The sequence below is a fragment of the Lactuca sativa genome, chromosome 1 (assembly GCF_002870075.4).
Source record: "Lactuca sativa cultivar Salinas chromosome 1, Lsat_Salinas_v11, whole genome shotgun sequence".
Lineage (NCBI taxonomy): Eukaryota > Viridiplantae > Streptophyta > Magnoliopsida > Asterales > Asteraceae > Lactuca > Lactuca sativa.
Genome location: NC_056623.2, coordinates 40,593,745 through 40,620,453, shown reverse-complemented (window position 1 = coordinate 40,620,453; position 26,709 = coordinate 40,593,745). Strand labels below are relative to the sequence as shown.

Genomic DNA, 26,709 nt, shown 5'->3' with positions numbered 1-26,709 from the left:
AACAACTATAAATAATATTAAACCATATATAATATTTAATTTTATTGATGTGTAACTCGCGCGTAGAAGTCATTCAAATGATTGAGATTATGACGTTATAATAGATTTATATCTTATCATATAATTAAAAATAATCAATATATTATATCAAATTAATATACGAATTATTATATCAAATTCAACAATAATGCTAGTGTTATATTTTAAAAAATATATATTTGTAAAAACTTCAACTATATAAGTGTTTCTGTGCATTACAATGTCAACTAAAATATAAATTTCAGTTCCATTTAAAAAAACTAAAGAATATTTTGTAAATAGTTAAAAGTGATAAATTGTAGTGATAAAAGCAAACACTAAATTGTAATTTCAATTTAATTAAAATATTTCTTAAATATATTTTTATAATCGTTAAAAATTTCCAAATAAGTAGCTTAAAATAACTTACAATAACAATAGTTAAAAACAACTCTATATAAATGATTATATTGTTAGCTTTAAAATAAAAAAAACAATGTTTGATGTTTTAAATAATTATAATGATAGAAATTAAAACATTAAGCAAATAAATTTTAAAAAATTAATTAACAATAAAAACAACTATATATAACATCAAATCACATATTATATTTAATTTTATTAATGTGTAACTCGCTGGTAGAAGTCATTCAAACGATTGAAATTATAAAGTTCTAATAAATGTATATATTATGATATAATTCAAAATAATCAATATATTATATCAATTTAGTATATACAAATTATTATATAAAATTTAATGACAACGTTATTGTTATATTTAAAAAAACATATTTTTGTAAAGACTTCAACTATATACGTGTTTCTGCGCAACGCACGAGCATTCGCATAGTCTATTTATATATTTATACACCATTGATATAAAAATACGGTTTTAACCTTAAAGCATAAAGAATTACTAGAAATCAAATTTGCACACCCAAGCCTAGTTGAAGCCGTGTAGGTGCGTCTAACAGCCAACCATTCTGTAAGGTTTTTAGAAGACGTACTTAACCCGCCGGCGACACCGTTGTTTTTCCCCTGCATTCAAACCCTAAATCTGAAACCGTAACCTCTATCGCAGTTTTGGTCAATTAAGAAACCAGTGTTCGATTTTGATTCCAGTTTCCCTCTGAACAGATCGTTGTTCATCGTGTCACGCAAATAATCGAAGATGGTTTTGGCGGAGTTAGGGGGGAGCATTTCACGTGCTCTCCAGCAGATGAGCAATGCCACGATCATCGACGAGAAGGTCCTTAATGATTGCTTAAACGAGATCACGCGCGCTCTTCTTCAATCCGATGTTCAGTTCAAGCTCGTTCGTGATATGCAAGCCAATATTAAGAAGATCGTCAATCTCGATGATCTCGCTGCAGGTCATAACAAGCGGAGAATCATCCAGCAGGTGCATATTGTTGTTGTAGTAGTTGTTTTTTTCCTCATATTTGTTGATCCAGTATAATCTAAGCATATGTTGAATTAGTTAATTTGGATTGCTAGTCATTGACTGGATTATATGTGGCTGCTACAAGGAATTTTTAAATAGGAAAATAAGGCAATTAAATTTGAATATAGTTGAACAAATTACAAACAGGTTGTGATTTAAGAAGTCCGGTTCCAGTGATTGAAACTGTACTTCAGCAAAATGTAAAAAATCGATTCAGATTAAATTTCAATTCCAAACTACAAACATTGTAGCTGATAATAGTTGTTTACATAATGGAGGAGACATCTATTTTCTATATTTTTCTAGTGTTTAGAGTTGTTTGCTTATGCTGTAGACGAACGTGATACAGTGGCTTATATTGGCTTATAGGTTCACTTTGTGCTGTTTAACAAGGATTTATCTATTTCTCCTAGGCTATATTTACCGAGCTCTGCAAGATGTTAGATCCTGGGAAGCCATCTTTCACACCCAAGAAAAGCAAACCAAGTGTTGTCATGTTTGTGGGTTTACAAGGTATTTTGTTCATATAATTTTTGTTGTTTGTAAACTGTAAAATTGTCATCATACATTTATTTGCATTATTTTATGTATTTGGATCCTTGGTGACATGTGCTACTGAATGTGAATGATTTAGGGTCTGGGAAAACCACCACATGTACAAAATATGCATATTACCACCAAAAGAAGGGCTGGAAACCAGCTTTGGTATGTGCAGATACATTCAGAGCCGGTGCTTTTGATCAATTGAAGCAGAATGCAACAAAAGCTAAGATTCCATTTTATGGAAGGTTGTTTATTTATCTGTTGAAGACTTGAGAAATAATTAAATCAAGAAATTCATCATACGATATGCAAACTTTTAGGATTATGAAATGCAGTAACCTTCATCTTTTGATTACAGTTATATGGAGTCAGACCCTGTGAAAATTGCTGTGGAAGGTGTTGAAAGGTTCAAGAAGGAAAATTGTGATCTTATTATTGTTGATACAAGTGGTCGACATAAACAAGAAGTAGCCCTCTTTGAAGAAATGCGCCAAGTTTCTGAAGCAACGGTATACCCTCGAGTTCTTTTTTGTTAGATTATTTTTTAAAGTTTTCATTTTTTTTATTATATTTTGTTTAATCTTATGCAGAAACCGGATCTTGTTATCTTTGTGATGGATAGCAGTATTGGTCAAGCTGCATTTGACCAAGCTCAAGCGTTTAAGCAAAGTGTTGCTGTTGGAGCTGTAATTGTTACTAAAATGGATGGTCATGCAAAGGGAGGTGGAGCTCTTAGTGCGTAAGTGTCATTGTCTTAATGTTGTTATTAGCCATTACCTCTAAACAGAAGGGTAAAATGGTCATTTATTCACATTCAGACAATTCCTTCAGACCAAAAAAGAAACAGACTCTGTGTATACAGCACTTACTCCCTACAGACATTCTTTCCCCATTCAGTACTTTATCCATACAACACTTAATGAGAAAAAAAGAAAACACTCAACTTTTTTTCATCTTATTATCTTCTCTTATCATATACGCAGAGTTGCAGCGACAAAAAGTCCGGTCATATTTATTGGGACTGGTGAACATATGGATGAATTTGAAACTTTTGATGTTAAACCGTTTGTCAGCCGTCTTCTAGGTTTGTATTGTTTTTGTATGATTTTATTCATATGAAGTTGAATTCTATATGAAATAATGGATGGAAACTTTGTGCTGCATTTGAATTTTAGGCATGGGCGACTTGTCTGGATTCATGGACAAAATTCAAGAGGTTGTTCCTATGGATCAGCAGCCTGAGCTTCTGCAAAAACTCTCAGAAGGGAATTTTACAATGAGGATTATGTATGAGCAGTTTCAGAACTTGCTCAAAATGGGTCCCATCAACCAGGTTTATGATGCTTTACTTTTGTTGTTTTAAGTTTATTTTTACTTTCACATGATGGAAATCGGGTCTGTGATTCTGTGGGAGTTGACCGGAGTTGGAATTCAATTCCATTTCAATCCTCTTTTTAGTTCCTAACATGTCTTCGTTAAAAACAATCAAATATTCTTGTAAGTTTTTACACGAAAATTTCACAAGTAAACACCTCATGTCTTTCGATTCTCCATCTGCTTTCTCTCTTCTTGCTCATGAATTCCGTTCCATTTCCTGCCAACCAAATGCACATGACAGAACTCACTTCCTTCAGATTCCCCAATCCTTTGGTTTGTGGATTCAAACGGAATTGGAATTTGAGATTCCATTCTGGTGTACCATATAAGGATCAGCTATTACAGGTGGATTCCAGCAGAGTTGGAATTCGAGATTCCATTCTGGTGTACCTCATATAAGGGATAGATATTACAGTTGTGGCTTTAGTTCGTTAGTAAGGGCGATAAGGTCATTCTTCTATTAGATCAGTTAGGTCGGTGCTAGTTGATTATAAATAGGAGTTAGGTGTGTAATCCTTTCAATTCCCAGTCATTCATTTGATTCTTAATACACCCAGGCAGTTCTAAGTTGTAAATATCTAAGTACAACAATCCGACCTAACTTAACTGATCTAATAGAAGAATGACCTTATTGCCCTTACTAACAAACAAAAGCCACAACTGTAATATCTGATCCTCATATGAGGTACACCACATTCCTTGGTGTACTTGGTTGCCAAATAGACGGAACTTTCTGTCAGATTCCTTCAAATTACATGTTTGATGGATTTCACTATACCTTGGAGTTTGAAAGGAATACAATTCCATTCTTCCATTTTTATTAGAAGACCAAAATACCCTTATATATTGAAATAAACAAAAAATAGTCTTTCAAAATGTTTGATTTTACTATTTGTTGTTTTAAAAACACGAAAAGTCATGAGGGAATATGCATATGTTTTAATATGGTTGGTTTTATGGCATAGGTTTTCTCAATGCTTCCAGGATTCAGTTCCGAATTAATGCCAAAAGGGCGTGAAAAGGAAAGCCAAGCAAAGATCAAACGATACATGACAATGATGGATTCAATGACTAACGAAGGTCGGAATCAGCCAACCCATGAAACAAGTAATCATAAATCCACATCCAAACATTGGAATTAACGATTCCAATCCTTTTTCATTTGCAGAGTTAGATAGCACAAACCCAAAACTGATGAACGATTCAAGGATGATGCGAATAGCAAGAGGCGCGGGTCGTCAGTTGAGAGAAGTGGTTGAAATGTTTGAAGAATATAAAAGACTAGCAAAAATATGGAGCAAAATGAAAGGGCTTAAAATCCCTAAAAAGGGAGATATGAGTGCCTTATCAAGAAACATGAATGCACAACACATGAGTAAGGTGCTTCCACCACAGATGTTGAAGCAAATTGGTGGCATGGGTGGCTTACAAAATCTGATGAAACAAATGGGTTCTAGCAAAGACATGATGGGTATGTTTGGTGGTGCTGATAAGTAGTAGTAATCCCATGACATCAACTTGGTTAAAATGCAACAGAAATGTTTTGCTTAATTATACATTTGGCTAGAATTTTTGAAACTAGTTATGTGGTTATTACACAGATTGTAAAAGACTATTTGAATGTGCTTATGTAGATTGTACATGATTTTGACATGAGACAACAAAAGACCAACTTTATATCGTGTTTGATAGATTGGGATTAAATAATGGGACAAAAACTCATGCAAAAGTCACAACAACATTGGAAGGGTACTTAACTTCTCATACACTGTCTGTGCAAAAGACGTGAATGCCTTTTTCTTTATTTGATGAATGTTTCTCTTTCCATGAATATGTGTCTTCTCTAATCTAGCCGAATCTCATTCCTATACATCTTTGTCCCGTATAACAAAAGAAATGTGGTTTTGTTTATTTAGATACTATTAGGCAAAACAAGGCAATTTCTATTTAGGGATCTTTGGATGTGTTTAAAAAAGAATTATATGATATGGAATAATATAAGTTGGAATTGTAGGGTGGGTATACAATTATTTATTTAAAACGACTTATGTTTTTTTGTTAAATCGCTTGCAAACTTATGAGATACTAAAATAGAGTGTAGAGGAAAAGTGGTTAATTAAACTTATACAGTTATATGGTACCAAATAATACTTTTTACTCATTTTTTTGTGCCATGCCAACTTTCCATTCATTCATCTTTCATTTATCAAAAGTCATTTATTCAACTTTCACTTATTAAAAGTCAGGAAATTGTCGTTTTCATTTTCTCTTATTTTTTTAAAAATATATTTTATACAAATATTATATATATATATATATATATATATATATATATATATATATATATATATATATATATATATATATATATATATATATATATATATCTACCCTAATAAATGAAAATGACTTTGCCACATGTCATTCTCTCATAAAATTAGCCACATGTCATTTTGTCATAATTTGAGATATATTTATTTTCCACTTGTTATTACTTTAATTTTTCATTTTCAATATATCATTAATTTAGTTTCCATAAATTAAACCTACCATAATAACTATTAATTTCAAATTTTAAATTTAAAATAAATTTATAGTTTAAACCTTTATGTTTAACATTTTGTTATAATTAACCCGTTTAATACACAATAAACATATAATTTTAATTAATTTATTTTTTGCATGTTTTTTTTCTCATAATTTTCACTTATTTCAATTTCAAATTCAAATAAAATTTCTATTTAATCGTTTGTACTTAACATTTTGTTTTAATCAGCCCGTATAATATACGGGTCTCACAACTAGTATATTATAATAAAAGAATATGTTTAATCTCATATTGACAAGTGTCATGCAATTAGAACCCCTAATTAATGTTATATATCATTTATCATGCCACTTGTCAACCTATTAATTATTCATTTCAAATTTCAAATTTTAAATTTCTCATTCTAATTTTATTAAATTAATAATTGATTCTTCATTTTAAATTTTAAAATTTTAAATTTCTCCCTTTAATTATATTAAATTAATAACATCATATTAAAAAATAAAATAAAATTAATATAAATTATAAAATGATATAACTCCACGTATTTATTTAAATCAACGATTATAATTTTATATAACTAAAAAAATATCTGTTAAGTAATAATTTATTTAAAATAATTGATTAATAATTTTGATTTTTTAATACGAAAGTTTAATTAATTTTATAGCCGTGGTTATCACGGGTTATAAACTAGTATATATATATATATATATATATATATATATATATATATATATATATATATATATATATATATATATATAGTTAAGTTTAAATGTTTTCACTATCTATTGTGTGTATGTATGATTGATTCTGGACCAATCATTTTAGTTATTTTAAGAAAGTAATTAATGCATATTAAATGCTGAAGATGTAATTAATATTAATTATATCTTCAACATATAATATGCATTAATTACTTTCTTAAAATAACTAAAATGATTGATCCAGAATCAATCATACATGCACACAATAGATAGTGAAAACAAAATTATATATATATATATATATATATATATATATATATATATATAATTTTGTTTTCACTATATATATACTGTATACACACAGGGAGACTTCAATTGAGAAAAAAAAAGATAACGAGAAAATGAATCTGGGTCACTTATTTCGAATATGCCGCTATATATATATATATATATATATATATATATATATATACACACACACACACACACACACACACACACTAGACGAATTCTCGCGCGTTGCGCAACGAAGATTAAAAATATATCGTTAAAATATTGAAAAATCCATGTTTAAAATGGTTATGTTATTGACATTAACTTTGAGATAATATTTTTGCACTAATATATATATATATATATATATATATATATATATATATATATATATATATATAATCTTTATTATTTTGAACAACAATATTCATTGACATCAACCCACATTCCTCATTAATAGAATTAAATATAATTATCTATTTAGTATTATTTTTAACAATTATTATTATTATTGATTAATTAAATTTTTACTTATGCAATCATTTTCTAATTTCAATAATGATGTTCATTTAAAATACAATTTAATAATAGCTAAATGTAATTTATAATTTGATGTTATTATCATTTAAAATTGTTATTCATTAATTTTAAACCACTTAATATTATTAATAGGTTAAAGAAGACTTTTAAGAAACACTTAATATTATTATTAAAATGTGAAACATACACTAAATAATAAAGTGATAAGATAGACAATTTGTATTTCAAAAGAGACTTGCATAGATAATATGACATATCCATGTAAATTGATTTTATTATTTATAATTATTGGTTATTATATTTAAAACCACTTGTTATTAATAATAAGTGAAAGAAACTTTTAAAAAACACTTATTATTATAATTAAAATGTTAAACATATACTAAAATATAAAGTGATAAGATAGACAATTTGCATTTAAAAAAGGCTTACATGGATAATATGGATAATATGACATATCTATGATTTTTAATTAATTATTGTTTTGAAGCAACATGAACATACAAACATGTACACAACGGTTAATTAAATATTATATATATATATATATATATATATATATATATATATATATATATATCACATTCCATAACATATGATCGATAACATGAATCTAATTTAATTTACATTAAAATTTCAACCACAACATACAATGATATTCTTAAAAGAATACTTAAATCAAGAAAATACATAAAAAAATTAGTATATAACAAACTTACAAATTAAAAACTTCAACATAATAACATGGCTCAAAAAATTGTTCAAAACCCTCAAACCAACACAAAAAACTTTAAACTTTTTTTTTTGTGAATTTTATATGTCATTTGTATTTATGTGTCTTCTAAAAAAGATTGATCTTTTTATAGTAGAGTATCCATTAATTGTTTATTAAATATATTATATAAGTTATAAAACCTTTGAATTGTTAATCATCATTAAGAGATTTTTTAGTGGTATTCATTAAAATATGAGGTTTCAAATGCATGAGGTGTTTGCAAATTTTTATGAGGTTTCAAATACATGAGGTTCAAGGAAAAATACTAGCTTTATAAGTATATATATATATATATATATATATATATATATATATATATATATATATATATATATATATATATATATATATATATAGGGATGAGCAAAGGAACTGAACCGGCTTGACTCGGACCCGACCCGGGATTCGACTTCGACCGAAATCAAGAACCGAATCGGACCGCCGATTCTACCGGTTCTGGTTTTTTCCGGGTCTTCGATGTTGTTGGAACCGACCTTCGAAATACAAAAATTCTGATTTGATACGCTTCCTTGCGGGGGTTGTAACTCATTCAATTGTTAATCAAATGAAGCGTTTTTAGAGTCTAAACTTATCTACAATACCTAAACTACATCTAGAAAAAAAATTCAATTCAATACAACTTAAATTGAGTGAGTTATGCATATTTGAACAACAAAGTCATATTATGTTTAACTGCTGAAACATAATTTTTTTTTTATTTGATACGCTTCCTTGCGGGACTTGTAACTCATTCAATTTTTAACCAAATCAAATGTTTTTAGTGTCTAAACTTATCTACAAAACCTAAACTACATGTAGGAAAAAGATTCAGGTCAAAACAACTTAAATTGAGTGAGTTATGCACATTCGAACAACAAAGTCATATTACGTTTAATTGCTGAAAACATAAAAAAATTTATGATTTTACACGCTTTCTTGCGGGGCTTGTAACTCATTTAATTTTTAACCAAATCAAACGTTTTTAGAGTCTAAACTTATCTACAAAACCTAAACTACATGTAGGAAAAATATTGTCCAGTTCGGTTCTAGGTTTTGGACCGGTTCCAAAAATTGACAATATTATCGTATCGGTCCCGGCCCGATCGGTTCCATCGGGTCCCGATTCCGGCCTGTTCCTCGGTTCCTTTATTCATCCCTATATATATATATATATATATATATATATATATATATATATATATATATATATATAAGTGCATGTATTCATATATGAATAACTATAATGAAAGTGATTATTTATATATAAATATGACAGAGGTGGCGATTGTTGGTGGTGGCTGGTTGTGGAGGTGGTGATGGTGGTTGGTGGGTTATATTGTAACACCCAAAGTTTTGAAGGCCAAGAAAGGAAAGAAAACCCTAACTTTAAGGGGAGACTCGACAACTCCAAGGAGGAACTCGGCGAGTCTGAGCGGGATCCGGGTCGAGGAGTAAGTGACCGACTCGGCGAGTCGGCGAGTCAAGTCTGTTCGTTAAAACCCTAAATTCGGGACTTGGAGCCTATTTAAGTGCCTCATTCTCTTCCCTAGGGTTCCTTTACTGCATCTTTCACCCAGAATACCAAACCCTAGCCGCCATATCAATTGTTGGGCCAATTATTTCCTTGAAGAGTGCACTAAAAGCTTGGAAAAGGAAGAAGGATCTTAAGGGTGCAAGAAGGGGGCTATAGATCTGGGATAAGGAAGATATTTCTGAATATTTGAAGGTATTAAGTCGTTTCCCTCCCTTTAGATCTATTTTGGTTGTGAGTTTTGGGGCCTTTTAGCCATGATTAAGTTGTCCATTTGAGTTAGAAGCCGGATCTGGAGTTGCTACTTCAGATCTAAGCATATTTGGTCTTGGAAAGCATAAAGTATCAGCCCTTGAGTTGATTATGGAGTCTCTTTGCCTTAAACCTTAGTTTATGGTGTATTTAGCCTAGATCTCCTTCTTTACACGTAAAGTTTGCAACTTTACGTGAGGAATAGGCTTGGGGAGGGTAGATCTACAGTTTGGAGCCCATGCATGACTCAAAAGTTCTCTGCATGTATGTAGATATGAATAGACTCGGCGAGTCCTTTGAGTGGACTCGGCGAGTAGCATGAAGGTTAGGAGGAACTCGACGAGTGGGATGAACAGCTCGCCGAGTCAGATGAAGTTGGGCAGGAACTCGGCGAGTTAGTTGAAGATTGCCTTGGACTCGGCGAGTCAGGTCGTGAAACCCCAAAACCCTTCAAGTTGAGACTCGAATCAGTGAGTCGAGTGGAGACTCGGTGAGTTGGACAGGTCAGGACTCGGAAATCGGTAGACTCAGCGAGTCGAGTCGCAAAAAGAAGGACTCTGAACATATGAACTCGGCGAGTCAATAGGGTGACTCGGCGAGTAGGGTTGACCTGGAAGGTTGACTTTGACCAGAGTAGACTTGGTTGTCTTTCGGGGGTCAGTTAGACTCAGTGTTGCATTGATATTGGTAGCTCGGGGAGAAAGTGGAGCAGGAGTTCAGAGAGTTACCGGGCAGCAGCTAGTGGGTTCATCAGCCAGTTCAGCTAGTGCAGGTGAGTTTCCCATTGTATGAATGGGTCTACGGCCACAATGTCGGCCCATATAGTTATGCGTAGAAGACCCGGGGGTTAGCCCTAGGCACAGTATGCTAGTATGATATTCGGGACGAGGTCCAATGATAGAGGGCGGGTGCCCAAGGAATGGTTTATGTGGTAGTTTATACTTGTTGTCTGTGTGATACTTGTATGTGCCTAGTAGGGAGGTGAGTGTGGGTGAGGTCCCGTATCTCACCAATAGCAGAGTGTGGATGTTTTTCCACATCTCAGTAACAGCAGATCAGGGGCGAGGCCCAAGTTAGGGAAGGAGTGAGTATGGGCTGGGCCCGTACCTCACCATTAGCATGAGTATGGACGGGGTTCCATGACTCATCAGTAGCAGGACAAGGGCGGGGCCCAGAGATAGGCGAGGCCTTAGGACAAGATCTGTTAGTATGTGTTTAGCTTATGTGATGTGATGTGATATGTTTATGTGCTATTATATGTTAGTGGGCGAGGCCCTGTGACAAGCGAGGCCTAAGTGAAACAGATTTGTATTCGAGCGGGGCTCGAAGCCAGGCGGGGCCTGGAGCGGCGGGGCCATTGTAGCAGGCGAGGCCCGAGGTAGGGGGCGAGGCCCAGGATAGCGAGCGTGGCCCAGTATGTGCAGTATGTGGTTATGCATGGTATGTGATAGGGTGGGGAACTCACTAAGCTTCGTGCTTACGGTTTTCAGTTTTGGTTTCAGGTACTTCCGGTAGCGGAGGGAAGAGCTCGGGGTGATCGCATGGCACGCACCATAGATTAGACAGCCTGGGAATGTTTTACTCTGACAATGAACTTGTGTCTTGGAAATTAATACTCTAATTATAGTTGGATTGATGATTTTGCTTTAAGTAATGTTTTACTAAAAAGAAAATTTTTAGTCTTGAATTTTGGGATGTTACATATATATTAATCAAGGAACGAAGGAACTAATTCAAAGCGTCGGATTTAAAGCGATCAATGACAAAAAATAAAGTTTATTGATGTGTGCAAACTCACTTAGTTTTAAACCTACTTTTAATTATCAAATAACACACAAAAGGCAGTGAACCTATCAATTGTGGTATAGCTAAATAAGCAGGGTATCGATCACAGGGAACGGTAAATTAAAATTAAAAACTAATTTTATCTAAGTTAATTAATAAGTAGGGGTTTTATCTAGTTTTACAAGACTAGAAACTTACTAACTATTACTAATTTAAGAACTAGAAAATAAAGACTTAACTAGATTCAATAATTGGAAAGGAACTTCTGTTTAGTTCAACTTGGTTGACTCTATGGTTGATTTCAAGGTAATGGTGCAATGGATTAATTCTTTCGTTGATTACCGATTCAAGTGATTAGATTCATATTCACTACCCTAATCCTTAGCAAATAAACTAACTTAAACAGTGGCCAATTGTCTAATTTAATTAAATTCACTAGATTAATTATTCGGGTTAAGTTAGACTTGCAATAGTTAACTAATTTATTCTTTTAATTAACTTCTTGTTTGATGGTCATCTTACAAGCTTGCACATGGATTTACTCAATTTTCTTATTAATTCTAGTTTCATATTCATTAATCCTAGACATATGGCATAGTGATCACATAGCATATGAGGTTAATAATCAATAGATGTTCATGCTAATCAATTATCTTCCTATTAACAGAAAATTAATTATTATTCACACACAAGGTTCTTTAGCAAGCTAAAATAACAAAAATTCACCAACTTAGAATTAATCCTACCAATCAATCAAACCATATTGTCAACTTTGTATCCCCAAACAGAAGTCTAAAGGTTTTAGCTCATAATTGAAGTAAATAACAGCAAACAAACAAAGTCAAATTGCTTAACCATAATGATAAAACAAAAGAATAAGTGGAATGATGAAATTTTGCCTCAATTACTTTCCGGGATTGAATTCTAGCTTCTTTCGTCATCTTCTAGGGTTTTTCTGTCTTCTCAATCGCAGCTAAACTCTTCTGAATCGTTCCAGAACTTTTCTCTATCGTTCTGAGGAATTATCTTTATATATACGAATCGACTCGTCGAGTCAGGTGGCGACTCGTCGAGTCCTTCTCACATTCCCCGTATTGTGATAACTCTCTGGGATCCCGAGTCACTATCTTCTCGATTCTTTGATTGGAATCGCCGAGTAGTCGATTTGACTCGCCGAGTCCGTGCCATTTTTAGTGTTTTTCTTCTTTATTTCATTCTCGATCTTCTAACTGTTTCTCCCGCTTCCTTTCGCTTCCGAGCTTCATCTTTGGACTGAAAAACATAATTTAAACACTTTTAGGTACCTTTTGTCCATAATATGCAATAATTTAGCTAATAAATGAATAATAATGTATACTTAATATGAACCAATTATGCACAAAACTAAATTTTAAACATATTAGAATCACATATGACAACTCCAATCTAACCCAGCCATTATGCCAAGACCGCAACGCATGCATTTGTGTCTAAAATTTTTCCTAAAAACCTCCCATACTCCAAATACTCACAATCCTCATAAACACTTGCCCACTCATCCCGAACTATGCTCATTTTATGCAACCCTCTGAATCCATCCTCAGAAAACCTCTTACCCTCAAGGTGTTTTTAATTGAGCAACCCAAGCATACATAATCTAGAATTACAACTTTTCGATACCACCATGGAGCTCTTTTGGAATTCTTCACTTTCTTTAATAATTTGATATTTGATCTCTTTGAATTCACCACCTTTATTGTTTGATTTTTGGTATCTTCAACTTTTTGAATCTTCGGAATTTTGATCTTCTAATTTCATACTTAACTTTGATGCTCCAAAAATTCCTCAACTTTTCTTGTAATTCTCTCTCTTTTTTTAACATGTAACTCACTTTTTTTTCACTCAAAACCTACATGCTTAAGCAGGGGCGCTCAATCTCAACCTTTATTGGCTAACGATAACAATCTTCCTGGATACATTTCAGGTTTAGGCTGCTAAACATATTGCATCCTTCAGGCTGAGCAGGGTCGTGTTTTTGTCCCATGATTTCACTGGAATAAGGAAGCCACAAATGCACTAGAATGTATATAGGCTCAACTAAACATTTAGGTCTTCATGCAATTATCAACACAACTCTAACATGGGATCCTAATTATCACTTTTATCAAAATTTTCTAAATTAAATCCTAAGTAATACTTTTGGTATGCAAAATTTTTAAAATTAACCTAAATTAAGACTCTAAATTTTCTAATATGTAACCAAGCCCCTACCCCACACTTATTTTATGCAATGCCCTCATTGCATATTATGCATGATAAAAACATAAAAAGAGAATAAAGAGGGAATTGGAACAAACTCCCTTGGGATAGCAGTGGATAGGTTGATCACTTCCTTTTCAGCTCCAATTCAATTGACTTTAGACATGGGAACAGCTCATCCATGCCTTGAGTGTCAATTCTCGTGTGGGTAGCTCAAAATACGCGGAAAAACAGTGTAAGATCTTCAAAAATTAATATGGAAAGAATAGATAGTCAAGTGGTACTCTAATCAGCATCAAATTAACAGCCCCTTCGACATGAAACCAAACGACTCGTCGAGTATATACCAGACTCGTCGAGTTACTTCGGGAAATCTTCGGATTTTTGAGAATTAAGGGCGACTCGTCGAGTTAGCTTAATGCACTCGACGAGTTGGTCACTGAATGAAAATAATAGCATTCTGCATCTGATCCAGCTTCCAATAAACTCTTTATACTTTCTATTCACTTCTAGACTCCCTTGCCAACATCTCTAAGGACCGGACTCAATACTTTAACTCTAACACTCCTCTTTCTTGACTCTCTTTCTCACTTTGATTCTATGATTCTAAACCCTTTTGAAGCTAGCACTCCTAATTCAATTCTGAAAAACTGTCAAAGCATCAAACATCAAATAAACATCAAAAGCAAGTTTTAAAAAACATTAAACAAACCAAATAAAAACAAACACAAAAATAAAAAGATTGTTTTAAAAAAAATCGCAATGAAACTAATCCTCATCATCATCATGATCATCTAGCCCTGCTCCACTTCCTCCCGCACCACTTCTTCTTGCACTTATCACCTCTTCCCATGATGGAATATATGGAAAGTTACCACCATCGATGTGCGGAATGTTAAAGTGGTCGAAAAGTCGGATATGTGATTGGTTACTAAAATTCAAGCTCCGCGCCATTTGATCTTGTAGCCGCCTCATCTCCACATTGTACTAATCCATTGGTACTTCTTCATTATCAACCGGAATCACTGGCGGTTCTTCCTCCACATCCCGCTCTCTCCTCGATCTAACCCTTCTTCCCGGTGCTTCGGGACCAACAACCGGATCATCATGCGGGATAGCATAATGACCACCACCATAATCTTCAATAATCCTGGCCCGCCGGAAAAGAATTGGATTGAATGGAGGCGTAGGAATCATCGTCATGAAGTTCCATATCAACCCAAACGAGTTGGCTAGCCGGGTGACAAACATACCACCATTGATTCGAGAAGTTTTGCGATCCTTAACTGCACCCTCCGAGAGATATGAAGCTAGACACCAAGGAATATTGCAAAAAATGCCGGGTGTAATAATGCTCCATAAATAGAAGACATCAAGGTTAGAAACCTTGTCATCATCCTTCCTTTGGTTGATGGTGGATGAAATGAGACGATGAATGAGGCGGTGTGTTGGGGATCGAATGCTCCCTTCTTGTGCCGATTTTGGAATATAGACCTTGTTACCAATTGTATTCCACCAGCCCGCGCTTGTAACTCCTTCGGGAAACACCATATGGGATTGCCCCAAAAAGGCCCGAAAGATATCTGTTGAGACCGAGGGCTGATCATAAATCCTTAATCGACAGGCAAGATCCACCACAGAGCATTGATGAAATTCTCCCCCAAGGCAGAAACTAAAACTTGACGGGTGATAAACATCCACTCCCTCGGTGAAAGATACCGTGGAGAAGAACTCCAAACACAGCTCCAAATAAACCGGCTCATGAATACGGAAGACCCGGCTCCACCCGTCGCAAATCATTGTTTCGCCTTCATGGTGAAACTCCTTTAAAAGATAAGGAGCTAACTCCTCCTCATAGCGTACACTTTGCAACCAATCCCAATCTATTCGGTTGGGCACGTAGATCTCTTTCTTCTTTATGTCATCCAACTTCTTCTTCCACTTCCGCAATGTTGAAGCGGACTCGATTTGCGGGAAATTCAACCAAGGAAACTCCCCTTCTGAACATGATTTCTGAAAAACAAAAATGCAAAACCCAGAAAACACAGATTAAAACGTTTCAAGCAGATGGTCCCCGACTCGACTCGTCGAGTCTATGGCCGATTCGGCGAGTCGCAAGAACTGCACGAGTCAGTCGGCGGGTCAATGGAAATTGGACCATGGAACCTGGAAATTACGTCAAGGGTTTTGTCTAGGCACATATTATTAAGGTATTAAGGCCAGAATAAGCATTCAAAACAACATAATTCATAAAAAATCAAAACCCTAGAAATTCACTACTTTTCAAAAACGGGTTTTTGCATGCAATTTCTATCATAGATAGCCTTATAATCATGTTCTTAACAGAAAACAAGAAGAAATTCATTACCTTTTTAGATGGTACTTGAAAGATTCGAAGAATAATTGAAGGAAAAAGATGAATGCTTGAGAAATTGGAGAGAAAAGGAGGCACGACGAGTGTGTGTGAAAGAAAACTAAAAACTTTAGGGTGAAAACCCTAATTACCGATTGTAAAAGTTAATATTTTTTTCTGTGAATAAGACCGACTCGTCGAGTCAGGGTCAAACTCGGCGAGTCTTGCAAACCATTAAATTTTTTTAAAATTTTTTTATCATTTGTTTAGAAAAGAATCTTCATTTCACCCCACACTTAGTCTATGCATATTCTCAAGCAGACATGTTCGATGATTTAGAAAAAAAAAATCAAACAAAACCAAAAAAATCAAAAAAAAGTAAAAGAAAGCAAACTCTAAACAACGGGTTGCCTCCCGTCAAGCGCTTCTTTTTAAGGAGTCATTAGATAGACTCCTTCCCATCTACGTTTCGTCATCTTCGAGCATCGGGAACGCACACCTAACTTTTTGTGGTTTGTACTTGGTCTTGTAAGCGTGAATCTTCTTCTTGTAAGCCCTTCTCAATGAATCTCTTTTCTTTTTCACAGCATCATCCTCAGCTGCTTAGGCTTCCCTTTTCCTCTTTTTCTTCTTTACCCCATTCTTTTTCACCTTCTCTTGCACCCCCTTCTCTTTAAATTTAATTACTTCATATTTCGTGATGGTTCGTGCTTTATGTTTAGTAGTGAATGGTTGATCAGCTTCCACCCTCCTTTCCTTTGTCTCTTCATCCTTTAGAGTAACTAGAAATTTTCTTTTCTGTTTTTGCCTTGAACTCACCGAGTGCACTCGTGCCGACTCGGCGAGTACATCGTTGTTTCAGTTTTAATTTTTTTATTTTATTTTTGTTCTTTTTACGCGTTTTCTGTTTTGTTTACAGTTGTTTCATGACCCGAGGATCTGATACACCTCTGGTCCCCCCTCTTGAAGACCCGGAATCCGCGCTAAGGAAGAGCAAGGGCAAAGCCGTTGGACAAAGGAAAGGAGGGTGGAAGCTGATCAACCATTCACTACTAAACATAAAGCACGAACCATCACGAAATATAAAGTAATTAAATTTAAAGAGAAGGAGGTGCAAGAGAAGGTGAAAAAGAATGGGGTAAAGAAGAAAAAGAGGAAAAGGGAAGCCCAAACAGCTGAGGATGATGCTGTGAAAAAGAAAAGAGATGCATTGAAAAGGGCTTACAAGAAGAAGATTCACGCTTACAAGACCAAGTACAAACCACAAAAAGTTAGGCGTGCGTTCCTGATGCTCGAAGATGACGAAACGTAGATGGGAAGGAGTCTAGCTAATGACTCCTTAAAAAGAAGCGCTTGACGGGAGGCAACCCGTTGTTTAGAGTTTGTTTTCTTTTACTTTTTATTTTTTATTTTTTTGGTTTTGTTTGATTATTTTTTTTTTGAATCATCGAACATGTCTGCTTGAGAATATGCATGGACTAAGTGTGGGGTGAAATGAAGATTCTTTTCTAAACAAATGATAAAATTTTTTAAATTTTTTTTAATGGTTTGCAAGACTCGCCGAGTCTGACCCTGACTCGACGAGTCGGTCTTATTCACAGAAAAAAATATTAACTTTTACAATCGGTAATTAGGGTTTTCACCCTAAAGTTTTCAGTTTTCTTTCACACACACTCGTCGTGCCTCCTTTTCTCTCCAATTTCTCAAGCATTCATCTTTTTCCTATAATTCACCACCGTTCCCTGTGATCGACAACCGACTTACCTAAGCTATATTGTAATCTGAGGAATTCTAATCTCCAACCTTTTGAAGAATTGAAGCAACTATGTTAATCATTCCACTTAGCTTTAGGATTTAAGTATGTCTAATCTAGTTGAACTTGTTTTTGTGTGTGATTTTACCGCAACTATGAACTAATTTCGTTTTTGTTTCTGTTTGGGGAATACCAAGGAACTCCTATGGTTTAATCCTTAGTTTTGAATAATTTGTTTATTGGTGATTTATTAAACGTAGATTCTTCTCAATTATTCGATTGGACTCGCCGAGTAGTCGATCTGACTCGCCGAGTCAGTGCCATTTTTAGTGTTTTTCTTCTTTATTTCATCCTCGATCTTCTAACTGTTTCTCCTGCTTCCTTTCGCTTCCGAGCTTCATCTTTGGACTGAAAAACATAATTTAAACACTTTTAGGTACCTTTTGTCCATAATATGCAATAATTTAGCTAATAAATGAATAATAATGTACACTTAATATGAACCAATTATGCACATATCATTTATAGACTTTTTCAATGGACGCACATTGTACCGGATTATAACAAAACCCATTTTCTTTGGTTTAATTTTTTTACGCCATGTTTTTTATCGAAAAAAACTAAATATACCGTTGTTCATGATTTTCCATCATCTTTCCATAGAGATTCATATTGATATATAAAAAATGATTTTTTTTCCATAAAAACCCACTTCATTTTCTTTGTTTTTTGAAAACTTAAGGTCTATTTTTTATCAAAAAAATTTAATAAATATATCAAAATTCATATTTTTTTAGTAGTCTTTAAACATAGATTCATATTGATGTTAAAAAAATGAAACTTTAGTTAAAATTCACATTGTGAATCTGCTCAGATTCACAGTGTGAAAAATATAGTAAGTCAGATTCACATTGTGAATTCTGAAAACTAAATTATATATAGTTCAGATTCACATTGTGAATAAATACATTTGTTGATTTTATAAAACTAATTTACGAGTAATTAAAACGTTAAAATATTATAAACTACATGGAAATATATTTCATTACATATGTAAAATTTCACTCAATGTGTGCATGGTCAAAAAGTTGAAATAGTTAGTGAGATTCACATTATGAATGTTAAAACTGAAATATTTACATTTTAGATTCAAAATGTGAATCTGAACTGATTGATTTTTTTATTTTTTAATTGATTTTGATGTCTATTATTAATAGAGAACAAAAATTGAGATTTTTGGTATAATTATTATTTTTTTATAAAAATAAACTTAAATATTGAAAAAACAAGAAAACGAAGTAGGTGTTTTCGAAAAAAATGTGTTTTATATATATCAACATGGATCTTTATGGAAAGATGACGAAAAATCATGAACAACGGTATATTCGTTTTTTTATTCGATAAAAAATGTGACTTCAAAAAATTTAAACGAAAAAAAGAGATGAGTTTTTTGGTAAAGAAGTGAGTTTTATGATATAATCTGGTGTATATGCGTCTAATGTAAAAATATACATCCATTCCCTTTGCCATTGATCTTTATGATTTCCGACGCTCAAGATAGGTTCATTGGTTAGTTGTTAACAATGGTTCTTTATTAAACCCCACCCTATATATATATATATATATATATATATATATATATATATATATATATATATATATATATATATATATATATATATATATATATATATATATATATATATATATATTAAGGGTGTGCAAAAAACCGCACAAACCGTCCGCACCGCACCACATAATGCGGTTTAGAATTTCGTGGTACGGTTTGCGGTTCATCATTTTATCAAACCGCACTATGCAGTGTGGTTTGCGGTTTGTATTTATAAAACCGCGGTTCAAACCGCACCGCATTGCATGTTATATATATAATTTTTTTCTTTACTTTGTTATAACTTAAAATCATGATTTAGAAACAATGTATATAAATATATTTCTTACAATAACCAAATATCTATAATGTAACATTAAATCATTAGATCAAGATCTCACCGTTTACAAGAATATAACAACTATAATGACAATATAAATCAATAACAATGATACTTACAAAACTATAGTAGCATTAATCACAATTTATTAAAATCGATTTAACTTGAAAATTGTATTTGTTTTTATAAAATGAAAGCAATCAATTTTTTTAACCTGGTTAGTTTTTTGGTTTTTTGACAGATTTAATGTTGAACAACTCATCAAACCGCACAAACCGCTCGCATCAAACCGCACCGCATAACGCGGTTTTGAACATCTGTGGTGTGGTTTACGGTTTCTAAAATATTCAAACCGCATATGCAATGCAGTTTTGACTCTAAACCGCACCAAACCGCACCGTGCACACCCTAATATATATATATATATATATATATATATATATATATATATATATATATATATATATATATATATATATATATATATGCAACGACGATAAATAGCTTTTTTGGTGAATACTTTTCCTAGCAGGGAAATAATTATTAGATCTTATTATTAGTTATAGTATTATGTAATAAAAGATTTAGCACTTTTAATTTACATATTTATTTTTATAACTTATATTTATATTGTTGGTTTATATATTTGATGTAATTTAATTATTATCGGTGTCTAGTTTATGAAATATAAATTAATTTATATAGATGAATTTAATATTTTAAAATTATCATTTTGCTCCAAATTAAATTTTTGATAACATTCATTAATTCAAGTCTTTAAAATTTTAACAAGTATTAATGATTTTGTTATGCATAATTGATTTATACAAAAAAAAAAACTATGTATATTTTATAATATATATATAAGCTTTCACTAAAATGTCTCTCACCTTACCCTGCACCCAGGATGTGGTGTTCCTGGATGCGGTTCCTGAACCACTTCTCCGACACTCGTTTATACCGTCCGATCTAATAAATTGATACTTTTTTTATTAGTGTTTTTAAAACTCTTCTTACACAAAATGTAAAGTGGTAATTGATGTATATCGTTGGTTATTTAAAAAGTAACACAAGGCTATGGTCCATATGGTTTTGTAGGGTTAAAAGTTAAAACATTGAAAAGGGTAATTTAGTTTTCACATATAATAGTCGAAAGTATAAGCATTTTCAAATAAATCTAAAAGAACAACATATTAAAAATGTTTATATGAATTAATCGACATATTTTATTTTATTTTATTTCATCTAAACATTCACAAATGCTCATTAGACACCAACATACAATAAGAAAATAATCATCTTAATATGTAATCCCAAACATCCTTAATTGTTTCTATTAAAGTGTTGTAATAGATTTTTTTTAAAACAAATAGTAATGAATAAAATTACCGAAAAAGTATATTCTTATGCATCCGTTTTTCTATAAATCTTTCGAAAGTCTATTTTCAAAGGAGGCATCAGTAGTATTTTTGAAAATCATTATTTTAAAGGTGATAGATAATAAGACACTTTATTTATCATTTTATTTATCATTTTATAAAAAGTCAACCTATAATTAATTACTTATAATCAGTTTTTTCGGAAAACAATGCAATTTAGATCAATAAAAACATTTTAAAATTTAATTAAGATGTCTATTACGATAAAATAAGATGACTTTTTAGCAAATTGTAAAAACCCAGTATTTTAATTTTTAAGGTAAACTAAAATTGGCCAACCCGTTCGTTCGAAATGAAGAAGAGTACTAGAGTAGAGCAGCAATAATTATGTGTTGGGTTGGAAATTGGATGGCAGGCATGAGGCAACGCAGTCGCTTTTCTTCCGCTAGGGATGGGCCCAATAACCATTTGTTGCATTAGGTCATTTTTTATGGGACGACTGCAAGTCTCACACTGTTTCACTGCAACATGTTTTAACCATAAATAAATAAATAAATAGATTGTTTATAAACTTAAGATATTTTCGATGGTTCTACAAGGTAACATGTATTTACTCATTCTATATAACAAAATATTATTTTCTTATTATTAATTTGCAAATAATAGTAAAATAATCATATAAGTTTGTTATATTAACTAGTTATAAATGTTTCCCAAAATCGTTTGTGGATTTTAATAAGAGAAAAAGATGTAAAATGAACCTTGTTGATTGGTTGTACAATCTTAGACTAGTTATTTCTAAGACCATGTGGTATGAGCAATTTTTTGTTCGCGTTATGGCTGAGGTGACAGCCATAACGCCGTCTTAACGCAATGAACACCATCCATACCTTCTCGTTAAGGGGCATTGTGGTGTAATACGTTGTAACGGGGACGAGATGCAACATAATTGTGATTGGTTCTCTTTCTTTCTTTCCTCTGCTTTTCTTCTGTTTTGGCTTCACCACAACGGCGTTATGACTAAGAATACCATCCCCTTTTAAAGTCCTGAGGAGAAGAAGAAGATGTGGCAACGATTGTGAATGGGTATGGTTGTGAACCATACCCAATGCTCTAATTTGTAAAGGATTTTAAGTTAGCTAGAAATATGAAGATATATATATATATATATATATATATATATATATATATATATATATATATATATATATATATATATATATATATATGGATTTTTGATTCAAATACCGTATATTTGCAATTTTTTTTTTCTAATATTTTTATCAAACTTAAAAACTTTAATGACTCAGAAAACCAAACTTAAAGACTTTTTATGAACTAGAAAAAGGATAAATTGAATATTTTTGTCAAACGTAACGACTTTAATGAACCATAAATATACATAATGATAAATTGAAAAAAGGTTACAAATATCTGATAATAATGAACCTAAAATCCAAAAAATAAAAATAAAAATAAATCCATATATTTCTACAAAACTTAGAGCTTTTAATACCATTATCCCGCTAGGTATTTGTTACTATTTAATAGAATCTCACTATTAAAAAATAGTTAAAACTATTGTACGAATCTTTTGGTTTTATACAATTAGCTTATAATATTATTCCAACATTGTTTCCAAAAATAGAATTAAGGAAACTTTTACAATTGTTTATTAACATGCTTCTTATAATTAAGAGTGATTTTGTTCGCTGTGTGTTGCTACAACGTCATTTTGTTTTGTAAATTGAATTTTAACGATTATATTGATAAAAATTAGGTATTATTACATTTGTCGGTAGATAAATATACAAAATATGTACAAATTAACAAACAAAACTTTTAAATTTATGTCGAAACATTAACCACATCGAATTTGTACCAATATATACATACAAATAAACACTTGATTTTTTTTAATGTTAACAAAGGAAAGTTATTAAGGAAAATTAGATTATATATACTACAGTTGATAAACAACAAAGTTCATAAAATGGAACGAGTGAAAGTGATATTTAATAAAGTTTAAAGTGGAAAGAAACAAAATGACATTTTAAAAAGTAGATGGATAGAAAATGTTATTTCATAAATTAAGTGTAGGTGGAACCATCCAATTTATACATTTGCTAATAATTTGCTAGTTGCGCGAAGTCAATCCGTTTTAAAACTATAATTTTGATTATTTTGTTGATAAAAATTAGGCATCATTGTATTTATTAGTAGATAAATATACAATGTTGGTACTACAAACTAACTTTAATTTATAATGTCGAATGAAATAGTGTTATATGTGACCTGACTCATATTTAAAGAACATACATAAAAATAAGTATGAAAACATACACAATATTTACTCGGAACGTAAAGAAACTTCAACTTGATTCAGACGTAGAAAACGTACATAAACTAAGCAGAAATATGTCAAAAAAGCAAGTATTTCCTTAATGGAAATTTTAAATTACATTAGAAAAAGCAACTATTTTTTATTTTTAAAAATATTAAGCACCAAAAATTCTAAATTTACGTCGACATGTTAACCACCACAAATTTATATCAACACATACAAAAAACTAACATATTAGTTTTTTTTAATGTTAATGAAAGAAATTTATTAAGCAACATCAAATCTTTTATATATATATATATATATATATATATATATATATATATATATATATATATAGAGAGAGAGAGAGAGAGAGAGAGAGATTCATATATAAACTTTATGTATTGTGTGATCGTATGACTAATTCTGGATCAATCGTTCATTTAAGGGCAAATTAGACAATTTACATAATATCAATAAATTCCTATTGCTTAATTAATAGATTACCTAAATTAAAAACATATATTTGTGGAATGAAACCTATAGAACTCTTGAATTTCCCTTATTCCCTTTTACAAATTAAACACATTTAATCGTCTAAGGTTTGATTGATTGCATTACATCGCACCTTCTTCATACTTAACATGCTTTTAGCCATGTTTGCAGCCTTTATGGACCAAATCTATATTTTGGAGCTTTGTCTTGGTGAATAATTGCGTATTGTTTAAGCCTTAACCTTTTTAAGCTTAGGGTTTGGGTTCTATACCCATTAGGATGGTTGTTAAGGGTAAAGTTGGAAACTTTACCCTTCTAGTCGATATTTTAGTCAAGATCTTAGTGGCGGACCTCTTAGTTTCGAGAATGGTCACTTAATAGATTAAGAAGTGTGTTTCCTAAAGAACTCGGCAAGTTCATTGGTGAAATCGATGAGTTGGATCGATTTTTCCCGATTCTGCTGGCTTAAGGGGAAACTCGGCGAGTTGGACCGACTTTTCGCGGTTCTATTGATTAATGGGGAAACTTGGCGAGTTGAAGGGCAACTCGGCGATTTGAATTAACTTGGAACGTTAACTTTTAATTTGACCAAGTTTGACTTTTAAGGGGGGTTTTTGAAATATTGACCGGTATCTAAAGGATTGTTTCTGTTTAGGGGTTGAGTAGAGCTGATTTCTGGGGCCGAGATTTATCCGGTTATCATTCAGCATTCGAGGTGATTTCCCTTACCGGGTTTAGCAGGTCGAAGGCAACAATGCCGACCCATGTTTATGTTATGCGGATAGAATGCTAGCTGTATTTGTGACTCTTGCATGCAATTGTGTTTATGTGATTTTGGACTAAGGTCTGATGCGGGGTGAAGCCAAATGACTATTTTTATGTTGTGTATATTACATGTGTATGTGTTTATATGCTTTCCGAGCTCAGCTCGATGACCGGGTGGGGCCCGATGACCGGGCGGGACTCGAAGACTGGGCGGGGATCACTATATGTTTACTGTATGATTGTTATGTGGTATTTTAGGGGAACTCACTAAGCTTTGTGCTTACGATTTTCAGTTTATGTTTCAGGTACTTCTGGTTCCATGGGGAAGAGCTCGGGATGACTACATTGCACACATCGTTGGGATTCTACACATGATATTTTACTCTGATTTTGTGATAATTGATATATTGGTTTACATTTGAGATGATTGGATGATATTGGAATTACTATTTTATCTATAATTAGAACAAAATTTTTGGGACCCTATTTTTGGATGTTACAAGTTGGCATCACAGCCTTGTTTTGAGGGATTCAGGAACACTCTCTGTGACAACCATCAAGTTCCGGTCAAGTCAAAGTCAACTAACGTCAAGAAGTCAAACCGACCGACTCAATTAACCCATGGGTACTAGGGTTACGTTATGTAATTATGTCACACCCCCGAACCAGACGACGGAAACGTCCGAGGGCTGTTGTGACTCAATTGTATACCATCACAGTGAATATACATGAAACATAACATCATTCATCACCATGCATTGAAATAGTACAACTGGTAGCGTTTACATTTAGTACATTGTTTCATAACATTACATTCCCAAAAGTAGATCGTTCGATACTAGTTAAACAAACAACAAAACATCACTGAGTACATTTTTCCCTTCGATTTACCTGTTACCTGAGAATACAAGTATTTTGAAAAACGTCAACATATGAAATGTTGGTGAGTTCATAAGTAATGTTTACAACATAATGTTTTGTATTGTTTTGAAAACCACCAGAAAATCCGATATTTTCTGAAAAGAGTATCGTGTAAAAAGTGTGAAGATCCGTAAGTATGCTTGTTTGTTTCTATAAATGTAAAAAAAAATTGTTAGACTTAGTATGCATCTTGTAGGTGTATGAATTGAAAACCCTAGGAAAACCCGATGTTTTCCTAATACTTTGACTTACGCGTTTTATATGTCGTTATACCGTTGTGACGTGTGTATTCGATAATTCCAGGTGACATTGGATTAATTATGGATTGTGAATTGTTATAAACACGCATTAATGAAAACGACTAGTTTACAACTATACAAACGATCCCTTAGGCGTCGTCCGTACTATTCACTTAATCCAACCACCCTGACTTCCCATAGCCTCACAACCGAGGAGAAAAGAGGGTGCGAAGCCCCCGCTATTTCCATAAGTTGTTCAAGGCTATCATGAATGCGAAAGGCCCTTGGCCCGAATCGCATTGGTGAATTCTCGACTTTGCTAGCAGTACCAAAAGACCATTGGGGCCCAACAGCACAAAAGCCAGTGAAAGTCCTTTTACATGGAATTAGGTCATATAAGTCCCAACAACATGTAAGCGAGTTTTCTTCGGGCCTAAAGATCATGTCATTGGGCTAGCTAGGCCCAACAAGCACGATTTGAAACTTTCGGGC

General features: G+C 32.6%; 1 protein-coding gene across 1 annotated transcript; it reads left to right on the top strand.

Annotated features, from left to right (window-relative positions):
• Positions 1-938: 938 nt before the first annotated feature.
• LOC111909752 (signal recognition particle 54 kDa protein 2) lies at positions 939-5,038 on the top strand. Its single transcript, XM_023905536.3, has 9 exons — positions 939-1,423; positions 1,879-1,978; positions 2,100-2,253; positions 2,367-2,517; positions 2,599-2,747; positions 2,992-3,092; positions 3,184-3,341; positions 4,351-4,465; positions 4,554-5,038. Exons 1-9 carry the CDS (start codon positions 1,193-1,195, stop codon positions 4,880-4,882), a joined length of 1,488 nt encoding a protein of 495 aa, XP_023761304.1. The 5' UTR covers positions 939-1,192; the 3' UTR covers positions 4,883-5,038.
• Positions 5,039-26,709: the final 21,671 nt, after the last annotated feature.